The 19678-nt window shown below is 41.6% G+C and overlaps 1 protein-coding gene across 1 annotated transcript in view; it reads right to left on the reverse strand.

Annotated features, from left to right (window-relative positions):
* Positions 1-19678, reverse strand: part of SYT9 (synaptotagmin 9) — a 150415-nt gene that overhangs the window by 74740 nt on the left and 55997 nt on the right. Inside the window, exons 2-3 of the mRNA XM_039222435.1 lie at positions 14007-14358; positions 3698-4244 (exon numbers count right to left, since the gene is read on the reverse strand). Of these exons, the coding sequence (XP_039078366.1) occupies positions 3698-4244; positions 14007-14358 (899 nt within the window). The remainder of the gene's footprint in view (positions 1-3697; positions 4245-14006; positions 14359-19678) is intronic.

Below are 19678 nucleotides of genomic sequence, written 5' to 3' on the forward strand. Positions count from 1 at the left end.
GAAAAGAAAATTGCATACAAAGGAATAAACATTACATTAAATGTCAACTTCTCAAAAGCAATTGGAGGCCGGAAGACTATGGAATGACAGCTTTGTAATGCCAAAATCAAAGTACCTGAGAGTTTTATGCCCCCTTCATTTTTAGACGCAGAAAAACATTCTAAAAACAATAGCAAAATAAACACATATTCAGAAACTGTGGCTTTCAGTTGTAGATTATTGCTAGCCTATAGATACCCTAAGGAGGGTAGGTAGGGGAATAAATATGCCAACCTTCTCTTCCTTACTACCTAAACCTAAACAGAAGCCAGAGACTAAAAGAGTTCTTTTCAGTTCAAAGAAAAATGAACAACACGCCCCCCCCCCCCAGAAGCCTCCAGAAGCACCAAGGAAAAACAAATGGAAAGTAACCAGAATAATCCCCCAACTAATTTTATAAAATAAGAATTACCTTGGTTCCAACCCGGACCATATGAGGGCCATATGAGAAAGTAAATTACATGAATTACTAATCAGCACAGATTTAAAAAATGCTAAACAAAATATTAGCAAAGTGAATTTAACAATATGTAAAATAGGTAATATATCAAAGCCACTTTTGATCATACTAGGAATATATGATAGGTTCAAAATTTAAAAACTGATCAACATAATTGAATAAACTAGCAAATTAAAGCAGAGAAAAACCTCACAAGATCACAGCATTTGACAAAACAAATGTTTATAATAAAAAGCCTTATTAGTCAAATAGAAATACATTTTTTGAGGAATACATTCTTTTTAAAATATTTTAATGTTTATTTATTTTTGAGAGAGAGAAATAGCACCAGAGGTAATAGGAAGAGACAGAGGGAGACAGAGTCCAAAGCAGGCTCCAGGCTCTGAGCTGTCAGCACAGAGCCTGACACGGGGCTCAAACCCACAAAACAGGAGATCATGACCTGAGCTGAAGTCGGATGCTTAACCGACTGAGCCACCCAAGTGACCCTTTTTAATTTTTTTTAATGTTTATTTTTGAGAGAGAGAGACACAGAGAGAGACAGAGTACAAATGGGGGAGGAGTAGAGGGAGAGGGAAACAGAATCTGAAGCAGGCTCCAGGCTCTGAGCTGTCAGCACAGAGCCTGATGTGGGGCTCAAACCCATGAACTTCAAGATCATGACCTGAGCCAAAGTGGATGCTTAACCAACTGAGCCACCCAAGCACCCCGAGGGATACATTTCTAATATGATAAAGACATCCACAAAATATCTACCGTAAAATCATACTCCATGAAAATGTTAGAGACATTTCACTTAAAAGTAGGAACAAGTCAAGGATGCCCGCTACCATAATTATTATTTGACATTATACTGGAAATCCTAGTCTGTAAACTGAATTAAAAAATAAATAAAAGCATACAGAGTAGGAAAAAAACCACAAAACTCTCATAATTCACATGTCTGATTATCTACAAGGAAAATTCAGAAGATACTACAATCAAATTGTAAGAATTAATAAGAATTTTACAAGATTGTCAAATTGAAGATAAATTTAAACTGCATTTATGTAACAACAAAAGTTGGAAAATGCAATTTTAGAAAAAATCCTATAGTTGACCTATGAGTAACGTGAAGGTTAGGGGGTGCTGGACCCCCAAAACTTACCTATTAATAGACAACTGTTAACTGGAAATTTTATGTTATCAACATGTGTCAATTAACACATATTTTGTGTGTTATATGTATTATATATTGTATTCTTACAATAAAGTAAGCCAGATAAAAGAAAATGTATTAAGAAAATCATAAGGAAAGAAAATACATTTATAGCTCTCTACTGTACTTATTGAAAAAAATCCATGTATAAGTAAACCTGAGAAGTTCAAACCTGTGTTGTTCAAGGGTCAACTGTAATGAAAAATATGGCACCTAACAATAAATCTAACAAGAGACATGCAAGATCCTCATAAGCTTTGAATGAAAGAATGTAATTAATTAATTTCAAGTTTATTTAGTTATGTATTTATTTAGAAAGCACACAGAAGCAGGGGAGGGGCAGAGAGAGACGGAGAGAGTAAGAATCCCAAACAGGCTGTGAGCCTGAAATGGGGCTCAAACTCATGAACCCTAAGATCATGACCTGAGCCGAAAACAAGAGTCAGATGCTTAACTGACTGAGCACCCAGGCGCCCCTAGAATTTTAGAGAAATAAATAAATGAAACAAAATACACTATGGTCATGAAGAGAAAGACTTTATATCACAAAGATACACAATTCCCTAAATTAATCTACAGATTTCATACAAGTCCAAACTAATATCAGGAAGAATTATTAATTTGACAATTTGATTCTAAAATTTATGTACCAGCCAGGTACTGAATTGAAGAAAAAGCAAGCTGGATGATTGTTCTTTCTGATATTAAACCTTATCGTTGATAAGAACCTTATCCTAATTGCAAATTATGCTATAGGTAGATTTAGTAAAAAAGAACAAAATAAAGAAACAAGATTCTAGAAACAGACTCTTCGCTCCACCTTCTCCAGCTATTTCTTTCCTTTCCTCATTCTTATGATAAGGTCCAGCAAAACTCCTTTGCTTATGTGAGTATCAGGACAAAGCTGGCAGTGGTATCTTGTGGCATGTGATGAGAAGATGTCTCTTGGCACAGCCAAAGTATGGGTGAGTCCCCAGTTTACAAAGGCAGACAAGAGTGAGAAAACTAGCGTGGGTATCTGGTCACCAGGCAGAGATTTTGTGTGTTCTCTTCACTTACTGGGCTCCAAACTCAAACTGGATTGTCATCTGAGCTGAGGAAGGATTATGGAGCTTGATTTCTTTGGATGCCAAGGCAGAGAAAGAAAACTATGCTGGCCTCAGAAGAGCTCGCATTCTAGAAGATGTGTGAGCAAAGTTGCCTGAGGGAATTAGTGGCTCTAAAATATCAGCCTTACCTAAGAAAGTCCAGTTTTCCTTCTATTTCAGCAGTGTCAATACATGTCTGCAGGAGAGTGATAAGGATGTAAATAGAGTAATCATATCACCACTGCAATCTCATTTAAAATGTAAACATGGGTATGTGGTGTCACTACATAGCCCTTCAGCCCTCTCTCCTGAGCTCTAAATTGGATCTGACCTTCCATTGATTAGCTTTGCCAATATCTGCACATCTTTTCAGATTGAACTCCTTGTCACTTTGATTCTGTATTTAAAACTATGGTACCAACTCTTTTCAACCATTCTCACTTCTGGGATTCAAGATAAAGATCTGATCATGGAAAATGCAACTGAGCTGACCTGGGCACATGGGCAAGGACATAATGCTCTCAGACGGCCTGGCAATGTCTCATAGCAGCAGATTACAGCGAATAGGATGCCAGGATCCATTTAGCACAAATAACCTAAGAAAGCTCTACAGAAAATGTGGTAAGGAGGGCAGATGATATCTACCGCCAATTAGGGAATAGCTAAGAATTAGAAAGTAGAAAAGAGAGAACATTACTCTTTAATACTGTTTTCATGAGTAATTCCAGGAACTTATAAAATGAATACTGTTAAAGATCTGTTTCTGGGAAGGTACAGGAAAGCTCTGAAACAAAGCTCTCCAGACACTGACAAGAATTTTATACTTTGCCCCCAAAATAAAATAAGGTGTAAGTAATCTGTATGCATGCAGACCAAGAAGCCTTCCCCCAAATGAAGAAATGCTGGACTTACATTGGTGACATACTCGATATCCTTCCAAAGGATGCACTCCCTGGGGAAATCAGCCAAGTCTAAGAAGTGGTCCACCACCACTTGGCCGATCAAGTCGTGGCGAGAGAACCTGTCAAAGTCATACACAGAGAAGTGAAGCTTCCGTGCTGCAAGGTCATTGTAGGGAACCGGAAACAAAAACACTTCATCGAACACAGGATTTAGGGTCTTTCTGTGAACTTTAGTCTGGTGTTTTGTTTTCCGATCAGGAAGCAAATAGATCTTGACGTAAGGATCTGAAGTCCCAGAGAAGTCCTTGGCGGGCAAATTGACAGCTTTATGAATCTTGACTATGAGCTGCTCTAAGTCACAGTCATATTTTAAAATGAAATTCAGTTTCCCACAGGCTTTGCTGTTACCCCTTGTCCCATCATCAGTATCCAGTGACCTTTGCTTATATAACTCCGGTTTAATTCGGCCAATTCCAGTCAACTGTTCCTGTTTTTGAAGCTGCTGGATATTGAAGTCTGGGTTTGACAGGTTGAGCTGTCTCCGGAATGAATTATGCCTTGAGTGAAGAGGAAGAGAGAAGAAAAGTTACAACCTCATTAGCTATGGGTCTTCCAGAAACTTGTGCCTGGGCTGGAGGTAGTTGGTTATGCACTGTTAAAAGTTCAGATCCATGGGCTTTTTTTTGGTCTAAATTCAAAAGGCTCATCAATGTGAGTAAGCTGTTCCCCAAGGCTTATGGCTCAAAACTGAGGCTTGGTATCAGGAAATGAACCTACTACCATGTGACCTTGGAGCTGTAAAGGTTTAATGCACTTTCTAAACTAATATGTCAATAAAGAAGCCTATTCGGTTGGTGGAATGTAAAGATTTGTACAAACTCCTTTAAAAATAAAATTATTCACCTTTTATATATAATGTCATCCTGGAATTGAAATAGTTAGCTACGTGTTGCCTTAGGAAGAATGCATCTGTCTCTAAATTACACAGAATTTCCTGTCACTGGCTTATAACTTTATTAGTAAAGAAATTCTTACTGGTTCAAATCAAAGCATTTCACCACAAGACCACAGTCCTTGCCCTTGTGAGAATGTGGGTGACAGGGTGTGTCTGCTTGTGCTGGACTGTGCTGGCTCTGACAGGTGTCACTATCAGCCCCATGACAGTGCTTCTGTCATACTATGTGGGTGATTAGTGATCAGGAGGAAGGGCTTTATTTCTGCAATAAACACTAAGAGCATAAAAATGAAACGTAAGCTACTATAAATGTATACAGGGATTCAGAGAAGGTTGGATCCTGATATCTGCAAAGTGAATATTTGCTGACAGTATCTACTCTTCACCCTAGAAACTTATTGGTTTGGGTTAGTAGTTTCCCTGAAATTCTCTTTGAAGCCTCCCTTATCTGTACAAGTCCTCATAAAGTGAGAAAAGCAGTCATTACATACAAGGTTGTTTCTCATGTTATTTTTGTTTTCAGCTCAGAGTTCAGAGTCATATCGTATTTTTCTGCTGTCTCTCAATGACCTTGATTAAAGTAGCCTCTCTCTACCAGTAGGTGACAGGGAACAGCCGGGTTGTCTCTAAGGGATTAACAAATAGTTCGAGAGGCAGAGTAAACATTTGAGTTTGTCTTATTTTCCTTTCTTGAGACTACTTTATGAAATAAAGATGGAACATGGAAATTAACAGACCCCCAAACATGTCTGAAATTACTCTCCCTGGTGATATAGATGTTGTTATGCTAAACACTCTTCTTCATCTTCAACCTGTGCTCCTAGTCACTAGTCACCCACATGGTATAACAAGAGCACAATCACAGAACCATCACATGTACCTGTCACAGCCAGCACAGTCCTCGGCAGGCAGATACACCCAAGGCACATACATCCCTACATGTGCAAAAACTGTGTGGTCTGAAAGATTCTGTTGTCAGATTTTAATTTCTTACAAAGAAATCCACAATCTTAAACTTTCTCTGCATCTTATGATTTTTCAGGTGGGAGGGGAGCAGTCAGGGGATGCTGCTAAACACCCAAAACCAGCCATCTGTGCTGGTATAGCTCAGTCATTCCATTGTCCAGACACTGACCCTCTGCAGTGCTGGAACAGAGTTCCAGTCTTGTTCTACTGGGATCTCTGGGCAGAAGGGACTGGCAGGGAACAGCATGTGTCCAGCCCTATGCAAAGGCCGTAAGGGAGTGGTACCAGTTTGTGGCCTGTGTTATTGATTTTCCCCTCAAGGCTGGATTCAAACAAGGGCAATACTTGGGTCTGGTGTCAGTTCCCACTTACAACAAGCCATTCCAGGAACTGTCTAGTGATGCTGTTTAAATACTAAAAATGCTTCTTCAAGGCCCACCCTCTTTGGACCAATGTCTGATGGGACACCAGTCCTGTGTCTACACCAGACCCAACCCTGCCACTCTGCTGCCACTTTTCTCCCAGTGTGGTTGTTGAGCTTTCTGTGCATAACAACCTACCTTTGGGTTTTTTGAGTACTGGCTTTAGACTCATCACAGCAACATTTTGTCTTAACCCTTATATGTAGGACTAGGCCCGCCATGCAAATTTTATTTTTAATTTAAAATACATGACTCTGACTGCTTAGCAGTGGCACATATTTTATTTTACTTGTCCATCTTCTTAGACAGGAAATCTGAAGAGAAATAAGTCCCATGTGCTCGGCTCTTCCTAACTACCATGGGTTGCTAGGGGGTCGAGGGAGTGGACTGAGGAGGATATCATGAAGAGATCTTACTTCAAAGACCAAAACAAGATCCCAACCACACAGGATGTCTCCATTCAAAATTCCAACAAAGGTGAAGATTCTCTTTAAAAATCAAGCACAGATAGGAACACTATTATCTACCCCAATGTTTTCTAACACTAGTTTCATTCCTGATACTTCTTCCTCCATTCAGAATCAGGCTATGAGGAAAACAGTTGAATCCAACCAGGAGGCGGTGGCTTACAGTAGACAGCGCAGATTGTAATAGGCCATGACAGTTGTCACTCCCTGGAGCTCTCTTTCAATCACTTTCAACTTCCTTTCAGGAGAGAGTCAGGGATTACTGGAGTTGGGGGGCGGAGGGGTGGGCAGGTAGACTAAAGAAGCTCAGAGCAGTAGGAACCAGGGTAATTCACCCCCTCCCTGTATAACTTCTGCAGCTCTCTCAACTGAGACATGAGCAAGTAGGGCAGGGAAGCTGTCCTGGGGATGAAAAGAAGACAAAGGAGAAGAAATGGAAAATCAATATTCCATAACTTCATAGGTTATTCACATGGAGGTGGGATCAAAAGGCAAGTCCAAAGCGAGAGAAAGGAAAGACATGGAACAGAATATTGTGATCTGGCCCCTGTCACCCCAGGTGAGGTGGTTCCAAAATGGCCAATGGAGGTGGCCCTTGACTACTGTAGACTAGAGGAACCCAGGGCAAAGGTCTGGAATTTTAATGCTACAGAGTGAGTGTGACAGGGAGGGATCTGAAGCAGACAGTCCTCTGAGTAGGTCTGGGGAGTCCTGGATTTTGGTGTTCTCAGGACTTAATGTGCACAATGAAAGGAAGGAAAAGAAGTGGTTTCCAAAGACTGGGGGTACAAAGGAAGGCAGAGACATGGGGTCCTCTGTGAATAAGACAGTCTGATGCTGTCTTAGAGAAGGTGACCACTAGGGTTGAGACCCTTAGCTCCCTCAAACTCCCACTTTCCCCCAGTGCAGGTGGAGCACATTTTCCTGTTGTGGAGGAGAAGTGAAAAACTGGATGTGTTTGTCCCATATCTGAGGTGGAAGATTGGTGGTTGAGTCTGGAGAAAGCCTCATTTCAAAGATGATTAACAAAACCTGTAAAGCAGATTTCCCACAACAAACTCAAAAACACTTTAATGCCTGAAGGAAGTGGAGTCTGTACTGAGTTGCAGCCAAGGGTCAACAGAAGCAGGGACCCAGAATCAAAAACAGCTTTTCCTCCTCTCCATTCCTCAAATTTAATTAACTGGTTCCAGGGTTCCACTTTGAGTCCTCCACCAAACTCTTGGTCCCTGAATCATCACCCAAAAAGCCAGCTACCTCCACTGGATTTGGAGAAAGAGGACACTACTGCAATTTACCACATATGAATGTGCAAAGCAAAGGGTCAGGTAGGGTGGAAGGCACAGACAGGCAAAGCCTAGTTACTGCCTGTAAGGAGTTAGCTGGCCAGGGTGGGTGACAAAATAGTCAAACACTAACAGGTAAGAAGAGGATAAGAACTGACCAGATGTTAGGGAGCCACAGAGGCAGACAGAGAAGCCCCTGGCTTGGGAAACTGCTGTCATGGAGGAAATGGTACTCTTGCTGAGCCTGCTTACTTAACTTGGCCTCATATTATCAGCCTCCAAGCTGGTGCTATAGACCTCAGTAGGGAAATTAGGCAGGTTTCCACCTTGGCTACCAGCTCTCAAGACTGGATCTTCAACTCTTCTGTCCCTACAGCTTTCTTCTCATATGTGCCTACATCTTCCATCTAGGCTCTGGGTAAGAGCAGAAGCTCATCATTCCCACCATCCCTTTCACCTCCAAATATCCTGTGCAACTACAGACAAGTTATACTCTTCTATCTGCTATCATCTCAGTGACACCATCTTAGAGGTGAAACTTGGACTATTCCTTCCCTGGTTCTGGGGTACCAGTGTTGGCGGGCCTTCAACGTTCAAGAAGAGAAAAGAGAGAAGCAAACTATAATTTAAGAACCACATGGATTTCTTTACTAGGTTCAAGTTGAGACAGGGAAGTTTGGAAACATTGGGGACAGAATTTGTTTTCCTTCTTGGAAACACCCCAGGTGTTAGAGAGGAGGAGGTATGGTTGTCCTGAGCTGTAGGCAGACACAGAAGAGGAAGTCCAGAAGTGAACTCACTACAGAGCAGGAGGAAATTGGGATCTTTCTCAGTACAGGATTCAGAAGTTTCCAGGGTGAGTGATATAAGAAAGATGTAGGCATCACACCTTGGCCAATGGAGGTGCGGGGTCAAGTGCAGTTGAATATTCTGATGCATGACCTGCTTCCTCCCATAGCTCCCAAGTTAAACAAGTTTAAAATCTTGGTGTCATCTTCCAATGTTTTATTCCCTATTTCTAAGGTGATCCTATGTCCACCAACACCTTCTCTAAAGTAGCTCACAACTCATGTATCTTTCTACTTCCATTGTTTCCAAGAGTTCAGGCCTCATCATTACAGGCTTGAATCAACCCCTATAGCCAGTCTTCACCTTATCTCAAGCCTCGTAAACACTCTTGCCAGAATGATCTTCTAGAAGACAATTTCAGCACTTCAATGTGTGTAATTGGTGCTCTTCTTGCCTATTTCCCCAAATAGGCTGTGCACCTTTTGAGGTCAGGGTAATAATATAATATAATATAATATAATATAATATAATATAATACAATATAATACAATATAATACAATACAATACAATATAAATGTTTTTTTATCTCTTTACTACCAGCACATGATATGGAACTTTGCACATTGAAGATGCTTAATACAAGTATCCAGAATAAATATACGAATGCCAAGGAAATAAGTTTCCAATAATTAAATCCCAATAGAGAAAATACACATTTATATCTAGTTTCAGAATCTCATGGGAGTTGAGAAAGGTCTAAGCAACTCCCATTTTCCAAGCTGTCAGTTTATTAAAATCTAAAGAAATATCTAAGAATCATCCAAAAAACTGTTGCATTTTGAGTGTTCACATCTAACTCATGTTTTCAATACACACACACACACAAAACATAGCTTAATAGAACTGTGTTCCTCATAGAGCAATTACAACATTTAACCCCAACATACCACTTACTGGAGTTGTGGCCAGTGATGGGACCCAAATTTGAAGTTCAATAATTGTTATCGTCTTTCAACTCTGTCAGTATATTTCTGTGACTCTGTGGCTTGCTTAGTTCAGAGATAAGGCCAAAGGCCTAACTGTAAGGCTCTGAAGGAAGGTAAGACTTGGGACAAAAGGCCTCATCCCATATGGGCCCTTCTTCAGCTTATACTTCTGGCCTTCTGCCATTCTTGTCAGTGGAACATGAGAAAAGTGGCTTGATGCTGATGGAGGTATTCTTTCAGTCATTCATGGAAAAAGTCTGCTCTAGGGGAGCCTGCGTGCTTCAGTTGGTTAAGTGTCCAACTTTGGCTCAGGTCATGATCCTGCAGTTCATGAGTTCGAGCCCCACACTGGTCTCTGTGCTGACAGCTCTGAGCCTGGAGCCTTTTTCGGATTCTCTCTCCCTTTCTCTCTTCCCCTCCCCTACTCATGCTTTCTCTCTCAAAAATAAACATTAAAAAGAAAGAGAAAAAAGAGAAAGTGTTCTATGCTAGGGGCTGCACTAGGTGTTAGATACATAGGGAGAAACAAAGCAGATATAGTCTTTGAGCTAACAAAACTCCTAGATTAGAGAAGGGGGTACAGGCAACAAGCAAATAATCATTTAGTTAGAAAGAGAGAGTTTGATCCTATGGAGAAATGCAAGCAGGGCAACGTGTGAGAGAATGCAGAGTGGGAGTGCATAGAGGAAAGAGCACATGTTCAGACAGGGTGGTCAAGGAGGCCTTCCTGAGGACGTGATGCTTTAGGTGGGACATTAAAGCTGCAAAGGAGCTGGAGGGGAAAATGAAAACTCCAGGCTGACGGAACAGCTTGTTTGTGAAGGCTTCAAGGCAGGAAAAGGCAGGGGATATGGAAGGCATGGAGAGAGGCTCGTGTAGCTGGAATACGATGAGCTTCTCCAGGTAAAGCTTCCTAGTGAGTCCATGTCTTCCGGGGCAGAGCTGCATGGCACTGAGGTGGGTCGCTGTCATCAGCAGACTGTGGGCAATAACACACAGGCCCTAACAAGCCTGATAAAGTGATGGCAGTGTGGTAATTGAAATTTTTATGAAACCAAAGTGTTATATAAGAAGTTTGAGAAGACTTAATAAAACAGGTTGGACTTTGATGTTGGGATGTGAATCAAGAAATGCATTAGATGGCTTGTAAAAGTTCCTTCTATTTTGAGGACCCAGGGATTTTTATATATTTGGAATAGAGATCTTTAAAATGTTCTGGTACTGAAGCATTTTCTTCTGGAAAAAAAATCCATATTTCCAGTATATTTTACAAAGGGATTTCATCTAAAGTTGAAAAGAATTAACAGGGACTTTGGAGGGTTCTAATAGTAACTGAGCTAGCTAGAAACAGAATGTTAACGTGCTTTATCATGGGAAAACAAGAGAAAATCATCCCAGAAACCTTCTGAGAAGATAAAACAACATTCATATTTAGGGCATTCCATAGACACTGGTGGGAGCCACACATATTCACGATCAAGAGGCCTGGAGAGGGTGAGCTTTCCAATGTCAATGCTGCGACAGAAGCTATGCCGATGGACTACAGGGACAGGGGGATGCCCTTAACTGGGAGTCTAAGGCTTACATCCTCTGGGTCAAGGAGATGTCCTGAGACCATGGGGGCAAGTCACAACATCTGCAGGAGGGAAGCAGTAAGAAAGAAAATGATAGCAGTGAGGAAGTAAGGAGCATTATGAGAAAACAAGGAAGAAATAAGAACTAGCAGAGCAGATTATTTAGAGCCACCTTGGCATAGTCCCTTTCCCCTCCCCAAATTCAGAATCAAAAATGTTACTTAAAAAATGTTAAAAATTGGGGCGCCTGGGTGGCTTAGTCGGTTAAGCGTCCGACTTTCGCTTAGGTCGTGATCTCGCGGTTCGTGGGTTCGGGCCCTGCGTTGGGCTCTGTGCTGACTGCCAGCTCAGAGAATGAAGCCTACTTCAGAGTCTGTATCTCCCTCTCTCTCTGACCCTCCCCTGCTCACGCTGTCTCTCTCTCTCCTAGAAATAAATAAAAATATTTTTTTAAAAATGTTAAAAATTTTGGAACATGAAGGAAATGTCATTCATTTCTCTCATTTTGTCAGTAAAAATGTTGTGTGTGTGTGTGTGTGTGTGTGTTTATAACATAACACAATCCCTAAAGAATGAGAAGAACATATACCATTTGTTATGATAAGACCATAATTAATACATACGTATTTCCCGACATAACCCATAAAACTAGGTCGGTAGTAATTTAGGTAAGAATGTTTTAAATGCACAATGATGCTAATTATCAGAATTAGGTCAATGCAGCTGGAAAGAGTTTCATTTTCTTATGGTAGATCAGATATTACTAAACTTGATTTTGGTCATCAGAAAAGATAATTACATGACTCCCAAACTAAAGTAAATCTAAATGTAAATTCATTTTATACGAATAATTCCTTCACTTTCTTCTTTTTTTTTCCTTCTCCACAATTTACATAAATCAGTGGTGAAGATACTACAGTTTTATTTTTTCTTTTTTAAGGATTGTTTTAAGTTTATTTATTTGGCGGGTGAGGGGGAGAGTGGGGGACAGAGAGAGAGAGAATATCACAAGCAGACTCCACTGTCAACACAGAGCCCAATGCAGGGCTCAAACTCACAAACTGTGAGATCATGACCTGAGCCAAAATCAAGAATCGGATGCTCAACCAAGAGCCACTCAGGTGCCCCTACAGTTTTTATTCTTAAATGAAATACATTTCTTGATATGTAGAGTACTTATATATTTTTCTAGAATAAATATTGTGATAATTATAGTGATATGATTGCTATTGATTCATTAGAATTATGGCAGAGTCCTCAGATCCATAATCTAATAAAAGCATGGTACTATCACCTTGTGTTGATGGGACCTAGGTCAGAAAAATTAACATTCAGAGTAAAACTGAATAGAAGACTATTTCAGCAGATACTCCATCTGAAAGACTCCAGTTATTGAAATACTGAAGGGATTTTTATTATGAATCTGTACCACTGAATGAAAGCCATGATGGTATCAAACAGAGCTCCAGCTATATTTAAGTCTTATATCTAAAGAGAAATCCTGGTGATAAAATCTGAGGAGTTCTTCTAAATCAAATGGCAAACAACCATCCATTTCTTCACAGAGGAATATTTTAGGTTTAGCTCTTTGATTCAGAATTGGAAATGATGCTAAAATAGGTTTGTGGAAAAATTAAATTATAAACTGTCATATTCCATCCCACTTAAAGTGAATGAGCAGAGTCTCTAGGATAAACTCGATTAACATAAAAAAGGGTAAAATCTTATTTCCGTTTCTAGAGAATAAGAAAGATTTTTTTAAAATGCCCCCAAACTGTGCTCATACTCTCCAAATAACAGCACATGCTATTCCTCTGGCTATTGCTCATGCTAATATTTTCATTTAAAAAAAGCTACTTCCTGTATCTCTCATCTTGAAAACTCCTATTGAAAGTGAATTTTGATATCCAGGGATTCAGAATTGTCTGTTTAACTTGAATGCCACGTTTATGCAACATCTGAGTCCTGGAAGAGGCCAGTCACAGGGGAATGATCATGACAAAAACAACACTGCAATCAAAATGGCCGCTCACATTTGGAGTATTTACCAGGTAACTCCTATGCAAAGCACATGATGTGCATGTTACTGCTTTATTCTTTTTTTTTTTATTGCTTCATTCTTAAAAGCACCTATGTGTTGGTATTATCGCTATTTCTCTCTCACAGAAGAGGAAATGGAAACATATGGAGGTTAAGTAATGTGTCTGGTGTGTCATACATGTAAGTAAAGCCAGTTCACTTGAGCCCTTGTTCTTTATCACTGCACTACAAGATTACCACTTAAAGCACAGCATCTGGCCCACAGAGAGTAAGTAACCTGAGGACAAAGACCTCCAGCCACTTTGTGGACTACAAAGACAGCCTGTGTGTGATCGCTAGGCTAGGTCAGAGGCACAGAAAATAAATTCAATAGCACTAGGACAGTGGGAAGGGTGGGTAAGAGCTCTCAGGGTCTGGTGTTGGTTCAATCAGGGTTCAAACCTTGGGTGCATACCAATCTATGATGTTTTTACTTAAACTCTTTGACTTAAGTTTCTTCTTCTGTGAAACGAAAATGATAAGTTGTGCTTCTCATGCAAGGTTGTGAACTATAATAAAAAATGCATACCAAGTTCTTAGTACTTGTCATGCTTAGTCTTGGCAATGTAACTATTATTAATATGGACTAAGTGGACATTACACAGGGAGCTCAGGAGAGGTAAGGAGCCTCACTGGAGCATAGGAAGCACCACATTTTCCCATATTCATGTCTGATACTGAATGGACATGTGAAAGGTTATAGGATCCTTAGCTAACCAATGCTACTGTTGCCAAGAGAGGGGAAACAAGGTGGTCCTTGCCTTGCAGTCAGAAAGGAAAGGGGCATTACTGACCGGGCCGACGAGGTTGGCTCTGTGACTTGGCGCTGTACACGGATGCCATGGGTACAGTTCTCCTGGCCCCCAGCTTGGGTCGAGAGGGGAATGTCAGGGGAGGTGTGGCTGATCTTCATGGAGGAGTCAGGGCAGGGGGTGGGAGGGTCTAGGAAGCCCTCACTGTTCTCCTGCTCATTGGTCTCTGTGTCCGTGTAGTTAAGAGGTTCCCGATTGTTGTCTTTGCTACCAGAGAGCAGGCCTCGTTCTCGCCACGGAACCCAGCAGAGCTTCCAAGACACGAAGAGAGACACACCAAAAAGCGCGAGGCCACAGGCAGTGACCACAAGGGTCAGCAGGCTCACTGAGATATCTGCAAAGAAGCAAAGATCAAAGGTCAGTGTGATTGCTTGTACTGTGTCCATCCACTGCACAGTGCAGGCAGAATGACCTTACATCCATTCATCCCTCAGGAGCTGGCTGCAGGAGACAGGCCAGAGATGCTGCTGGGTCACCTGATTCTGGCAAAGGGACAGTGAGACTCAGAGCAAAGAGAAGATGACATGTAGACCATGATTCAAAACCATGAGTAGTCTGCTCTAACAAGAGACAGGGTATATTCAGGGGGCACTAGGAATGCCCTCCAAGTCAACTGAGACCCTACACCACAGAAATATGAATCAATGAGGTTTTGAGAGCAGGGCAGTCTCAACTGTCCTTAGAAATTACTCGATCATTTCGGAGAGCTGTATAATAAAATTTGGGAATTGTTTAAGTAACAACTTTCTAAAACAAGAGAAGCTAGAGGGCTTTCTTTCCATTTCTGACATTGACTTTTAAGGGTCTCAGTAAAATGAAGCTCAAGTCTTCTGAAGCCTCAAGAATACCCCCCACCCAGTGGCCAGGTACCTAGGACCCAAGTGCTGACCATCATAGTTTGGGTTTCCCCGGTAGCAGACCCTGAGACAAGTATTCAAGGGCAGGTGGCTTATTTAGAAGGTGAAGAAAACAGAGGTAGGGGAGTAGGGCAGTGATCCAGGGAAGGCAGCCAGTGAAGGGGGCTTTACCAAGTGAGTTACCCAAGGGGCAAGGGCATGGGCTACTTATAATGTCAGCTCCCTTCAGTCATGGATTGGAGGGCAGCTCTCAAGGGGCATTTCCCACCTACAGCATGAGTGGCAAAGTAAGTTTCAGCAGCCAGAAAAATCCCACATTCAAATAAATGCAGGGGCTGATGCACTGAAGTGGTGAGAGTGAGTGGATACGGCAAGGCAACCACAGCATCTGCTGCCCAGACTGTATGGCCTCAGCTAGGCTCCATGGCAGTGCAGTGGCTGTGTCCCTAGTCCCCAGAACAAAGCCCAACCCCTGCCAGGCTTCCACCCCACACTACAGTAGACCCAGGGAGGCTAAGGCATCAACCTGAACTCATTCCTGACACTGTGGTGGCTGTAAGCCCTACTTTAAAGGACACTCCCACCTGCCCTTACTGCACTCCATGACACTCAGGAGCTCCAAGTATTCTCCCAGGCTTTGGCTTTACTGTCCATCATTAATATTTGCATTGCTTCAGCCAAAGTTTTCTGAACGTCCGTTACATGCCAGGTACCGTGCTAGGTTTTGGAGAGAGTCCAATGGGGAACATGGAAGACACATTCCACACTTTCTTCATAGACTCATATTCTTGTGAAAGAGAAACTTAGGAATAAGTTAATTTTTACAATATCCATTATCCACAGAATGCCAACAATCCATGACATGAAAGAGCTGGTATTTCTTTTTTTTTTCTTTTTTTTAAAATGTTTTATTTATTTCTAGGAGAGAGAGAGAGAGAGAGAGACAGCGTGAGCAGGGGAGGGTCAGAGAGAGAGGGAGTCACAGACTCTGAAACAGGCTCCAGTCTCTGAGCTGGCAGTCAGCACAGAGCCCGACGTGGGGCTCGAACCCATGAACCGCGAGATCATGACCTAAGCGAAAGTTGGACGCTTAACCGACTAAGCCACCCAGGCGCCCCGAAGGAGCTGGTATTTCTACTAAGGCACACATGTGAGCCCCTGCTGCAGGTCACTTACCTACTGAGTCACGCTGACCACCCACCATCCATGTGCTTTTCAACATGACTCTGAAGGTACTTGATCATTCTTATGAAACGATAAAGCAGTTTCCTCATGAAAAATTGCTCTTGAGAGAATGCCAGCTGCCAGGGCTGGTGATGGATCTAATGTATCTCCTCTGTGCCTCCCCATCAATCTCTGCCTTTTCAGTGAAATAATATTCTGTCACTGCTTGACAATACTGGGGCTCCAGTTTCACATGGGTAAGTGAGCTCAAACCTGCCGCCTTTCTCTCCTCAGATCCCACTGAAAGGGGATTAGCAAACTATACAACAATGGAAAACAAGGACGGGTTCCATGAGTGAACCAGTAACACTGAGGAGTTTCTGGAACTGTTTTAAAGGAAAAGTCAATTAGTACTGAACATTTAACACAAGCAAATGAAGGGACACTAAGGAAACAATGAAAATTAAAATTCCCAGGTACAGGGAAACAAGGGCAAGATGAGGACAGGGAGTAGAGTCAGTGGGGGCAGAGTAAGGGACACCAGAAATCACACCTCATGGAGGCCCAACATGAGGTAGGAAGAGAAGGTGGTCTGGCCACAGGCTCCACTGGGTTCCATCAGCTCACACGGGAGTGTGGGAAATTCATCTGTGCAAACTTCTAGAATAGGTGGTAGTGCTCAGGACACAGAAAGGAGGAGACTCTATCCCCATTAATCAGGCTGTCATAGCAAACATCAACTCCTACCTTGTCCAATAAAATCCAAAAACAAAACAGGCTCCAAACCACAGTGAAATCTCTTAATACATTCTGTAATCCAAATGGAGGCAAAACTCCTATGTCCTATTAATCACTACAGCACTGTCCTAACATAGACACTGCTAAAGGACACCAGCAAAGGCTGGGGTTGGGGCATGCTGGCAAGGAGTGTTTAGGAGTGTAATGTGATAATAGTTATTCACCAACTATTCACTCTCTCCCACCACAGCACCCCCATACCAAGGGAGGAGCCTAAATCCCAATCCCCTGATGTTGGTTTTGTCCATGTGACTTGCTCTAGTCAATAAAATCCGAGTAGATAAGGGCCATGCCAGCTCTGACCAGAAGACTCTTGGCTCCCACCTTCTGTCATGAGAAGAAATCTGAAATAAAGCCCAGTCTTCCAACTTAGGTGCTATCATGGTAAGACTTGTGGCACAGGCCCGAAGTCCAGAAAGAGAACCAAGCTTAAACCTTATCCACAGACTGGGACAGAGCTGCAGCTGATCCTCAGATCTATGAGCAAATAGCTGATGTTTTAAGTCACTAACACTTTGAAGGGGTTGGTTACCATGGCAAAAACAGCTGACTCATGCACATGACCGTACAATGTATTATCCTAAGCTGGGACACCTTTGGGGGTGGGGGGTGATAATAATAATCACTTGGGACAAGAGACTTCACCCAGTACCCAGGGCAAACCAGGGAATATGGTCACTCTGGACTTAAGCTCTGAACTCATCACATTGGTACAGCATAACCTCTCAGGGTTAATGTGGCATAGACAACATGAGAAATAAACGAAGTTAAAGCCTGTGCCCACTTTTGCTAGTAACCACAGGGCCCTGACCCAACTCAAGAGTGACCCCAGCTTGTCAGTTGACTCCCAGCTCATGCACCCAAAAAACAGCTTGTTCACCAGTCCAGTCACGGGGGATCCATGAGCAGGAATCCCGTCCATCTCAGCATTGAATGCCAAGCAACTAAAAGAACACTTGCTACACTGTAGGCATTTAGTAAATGCCTGATGACGCCCACCTGAAGAGCCCTATAGCCACCTGCTACATTTACCATGAATTATGGTTGTGGCCTGCAAACTCCAGGAGGTGCTAGTCACATTCATTATCATTATAGATTTTTGTGCATATAGGTATTAAAGAGAATTTCTGGCAAATGGCAGACGTGACTTCTTCTTATTCACACAAAGGTGCCATGTGGGTTAGCAACGGGCCAAGGAATGCCTTCCAGGAGAAATCATTGGTGACCTACGTAGACACACCAACCACTAAGCACAATCATCTGGGTTTCTGTTTTTAAATAACTCAGGGCACTCTCTGGACACTTTTTTTTCAGAAAGTGTCAGACCCACAACCTCAGGAAAGAGAGAAGGAGAATCAGCTTAGAATCACATAACAGCCTTGCTTAGAAGAAATTCCTTAAGTTAGGTGGTAGGTACATGGCCATTTGTTTTATGATTGATCCTGAAACCATATGTATTCACTATATATACTCTTTGGCATTTATGGCATATTTCATAACAAAAACTGAAAAAATAGTAACATCAAAAAATAATTATCCTAAAGATAAATTTTCTAAAAAATGCAAAAGTATAATTAGTCCTTCTGTCCAAGAGCCAAGAGAATAACCAGATGGTGATTCAGGGATGAAAGGAGGCAAATGGCAACCCAGTTCTGATCCAGATCCCTGGAGGTATTGCTGCTTGGGGGTGATTGTGCACAAAACTGTATCCAGACCTGCCACAGAGTACATTCTTATGGGTAAGATGTGGCCTAGAAGATCCTGCAATGAGGTCTGACCATCAGAACTCTCTTCTACCTGCTATTAGATGCAGCCATTGAACATGATGTAGTGTAGCAATATCCTTCATCTTGCAGACTCAGATACTAGACACCACGACATCCCTAACCCCAGCTGTACACCTAGAATTCTAAGGGATCCATGCAAGCCTGAAGACTTGTTTTGGAATGGCAAATATTATTGTCCAGTGAATGAAAGGCTTGAGCGTCCATACACTACATACGGGCAGATGAATGGTAGTTATCTCCCTAAGCTGTGAAGGGCCAGGAAGAACACATAAACTGACAACTGAAGAAAAATCATGGGACAAATCAGCAGCTCAAAAGAGGTTAGCCAAGCTGAGCCATCAGAATAAACTGGTCCTTGACATTAAATAAATTGATGCAAGAGGCAAATTAATTCCTATACTCAGTGAGATTTATAAAATAGTGATTAAAACTAAGAGGTATGGCTAAAGTAGTGATCAGAATTGGACGGGCTTGAGATCCCAGCTGATCTAAGAAAAGGAGATTGTAGTCTTATAATTCTACAGCTAACCAGACTATCATAAGAGGGAAAGAGGCATTTTCAAATAGACGATGACTCGGAAAATACACCATTCACATACCTTCTCCTGCATAAAACCTAAGGAAATTCTCTAAACAAACAAACAAAAATGTATGTCAGAATAGAGAACTCAAGAAAGGAAGGACATATTATATAAAGTATATACTTCTATACTATGTATCACAAGAATTAGTGATAAACAAAACAGCACAAAGTGCACTGTCTAAATAACTGCCGTTTATGAGGTTATGAAGTTTAATGTAACTGTTAGGAAAAAACACTTAAAAGAACAAAGCAATGATGTTATACACATCCTCAAATTTCAACAATTCCTACAAAACACGGGAGGCAGAAGAAAGAAGGAAGTAAACACAAGTTAAATGTTCTATATTGTTGGCATGTGGAGACTATCGATACTTTAACTCAATGTTGATTAAAAAAACACAGGTGTAAATTTGTATATAAAATATTTAAGGGGGACTGTGACTCATAATGATACACCTGCATATT

Source organism: Hyaena hyaena, unplaced genomic scaffold (genome assembly GCF_003009895.1).
Source record: "Hyaena hyaena isolate Hyena2069 unplaced genomic scaffold, ASM300989v1 scaffold_1129, whole genome shotgun sequence".
Taxonomy (NCBI): domain Eukaryota; kingdom Metazoa; phylum Chordata; class Mammalia; order Carnivora; family Hyaenidae; genus Hyaena; species Hyaena hyaena.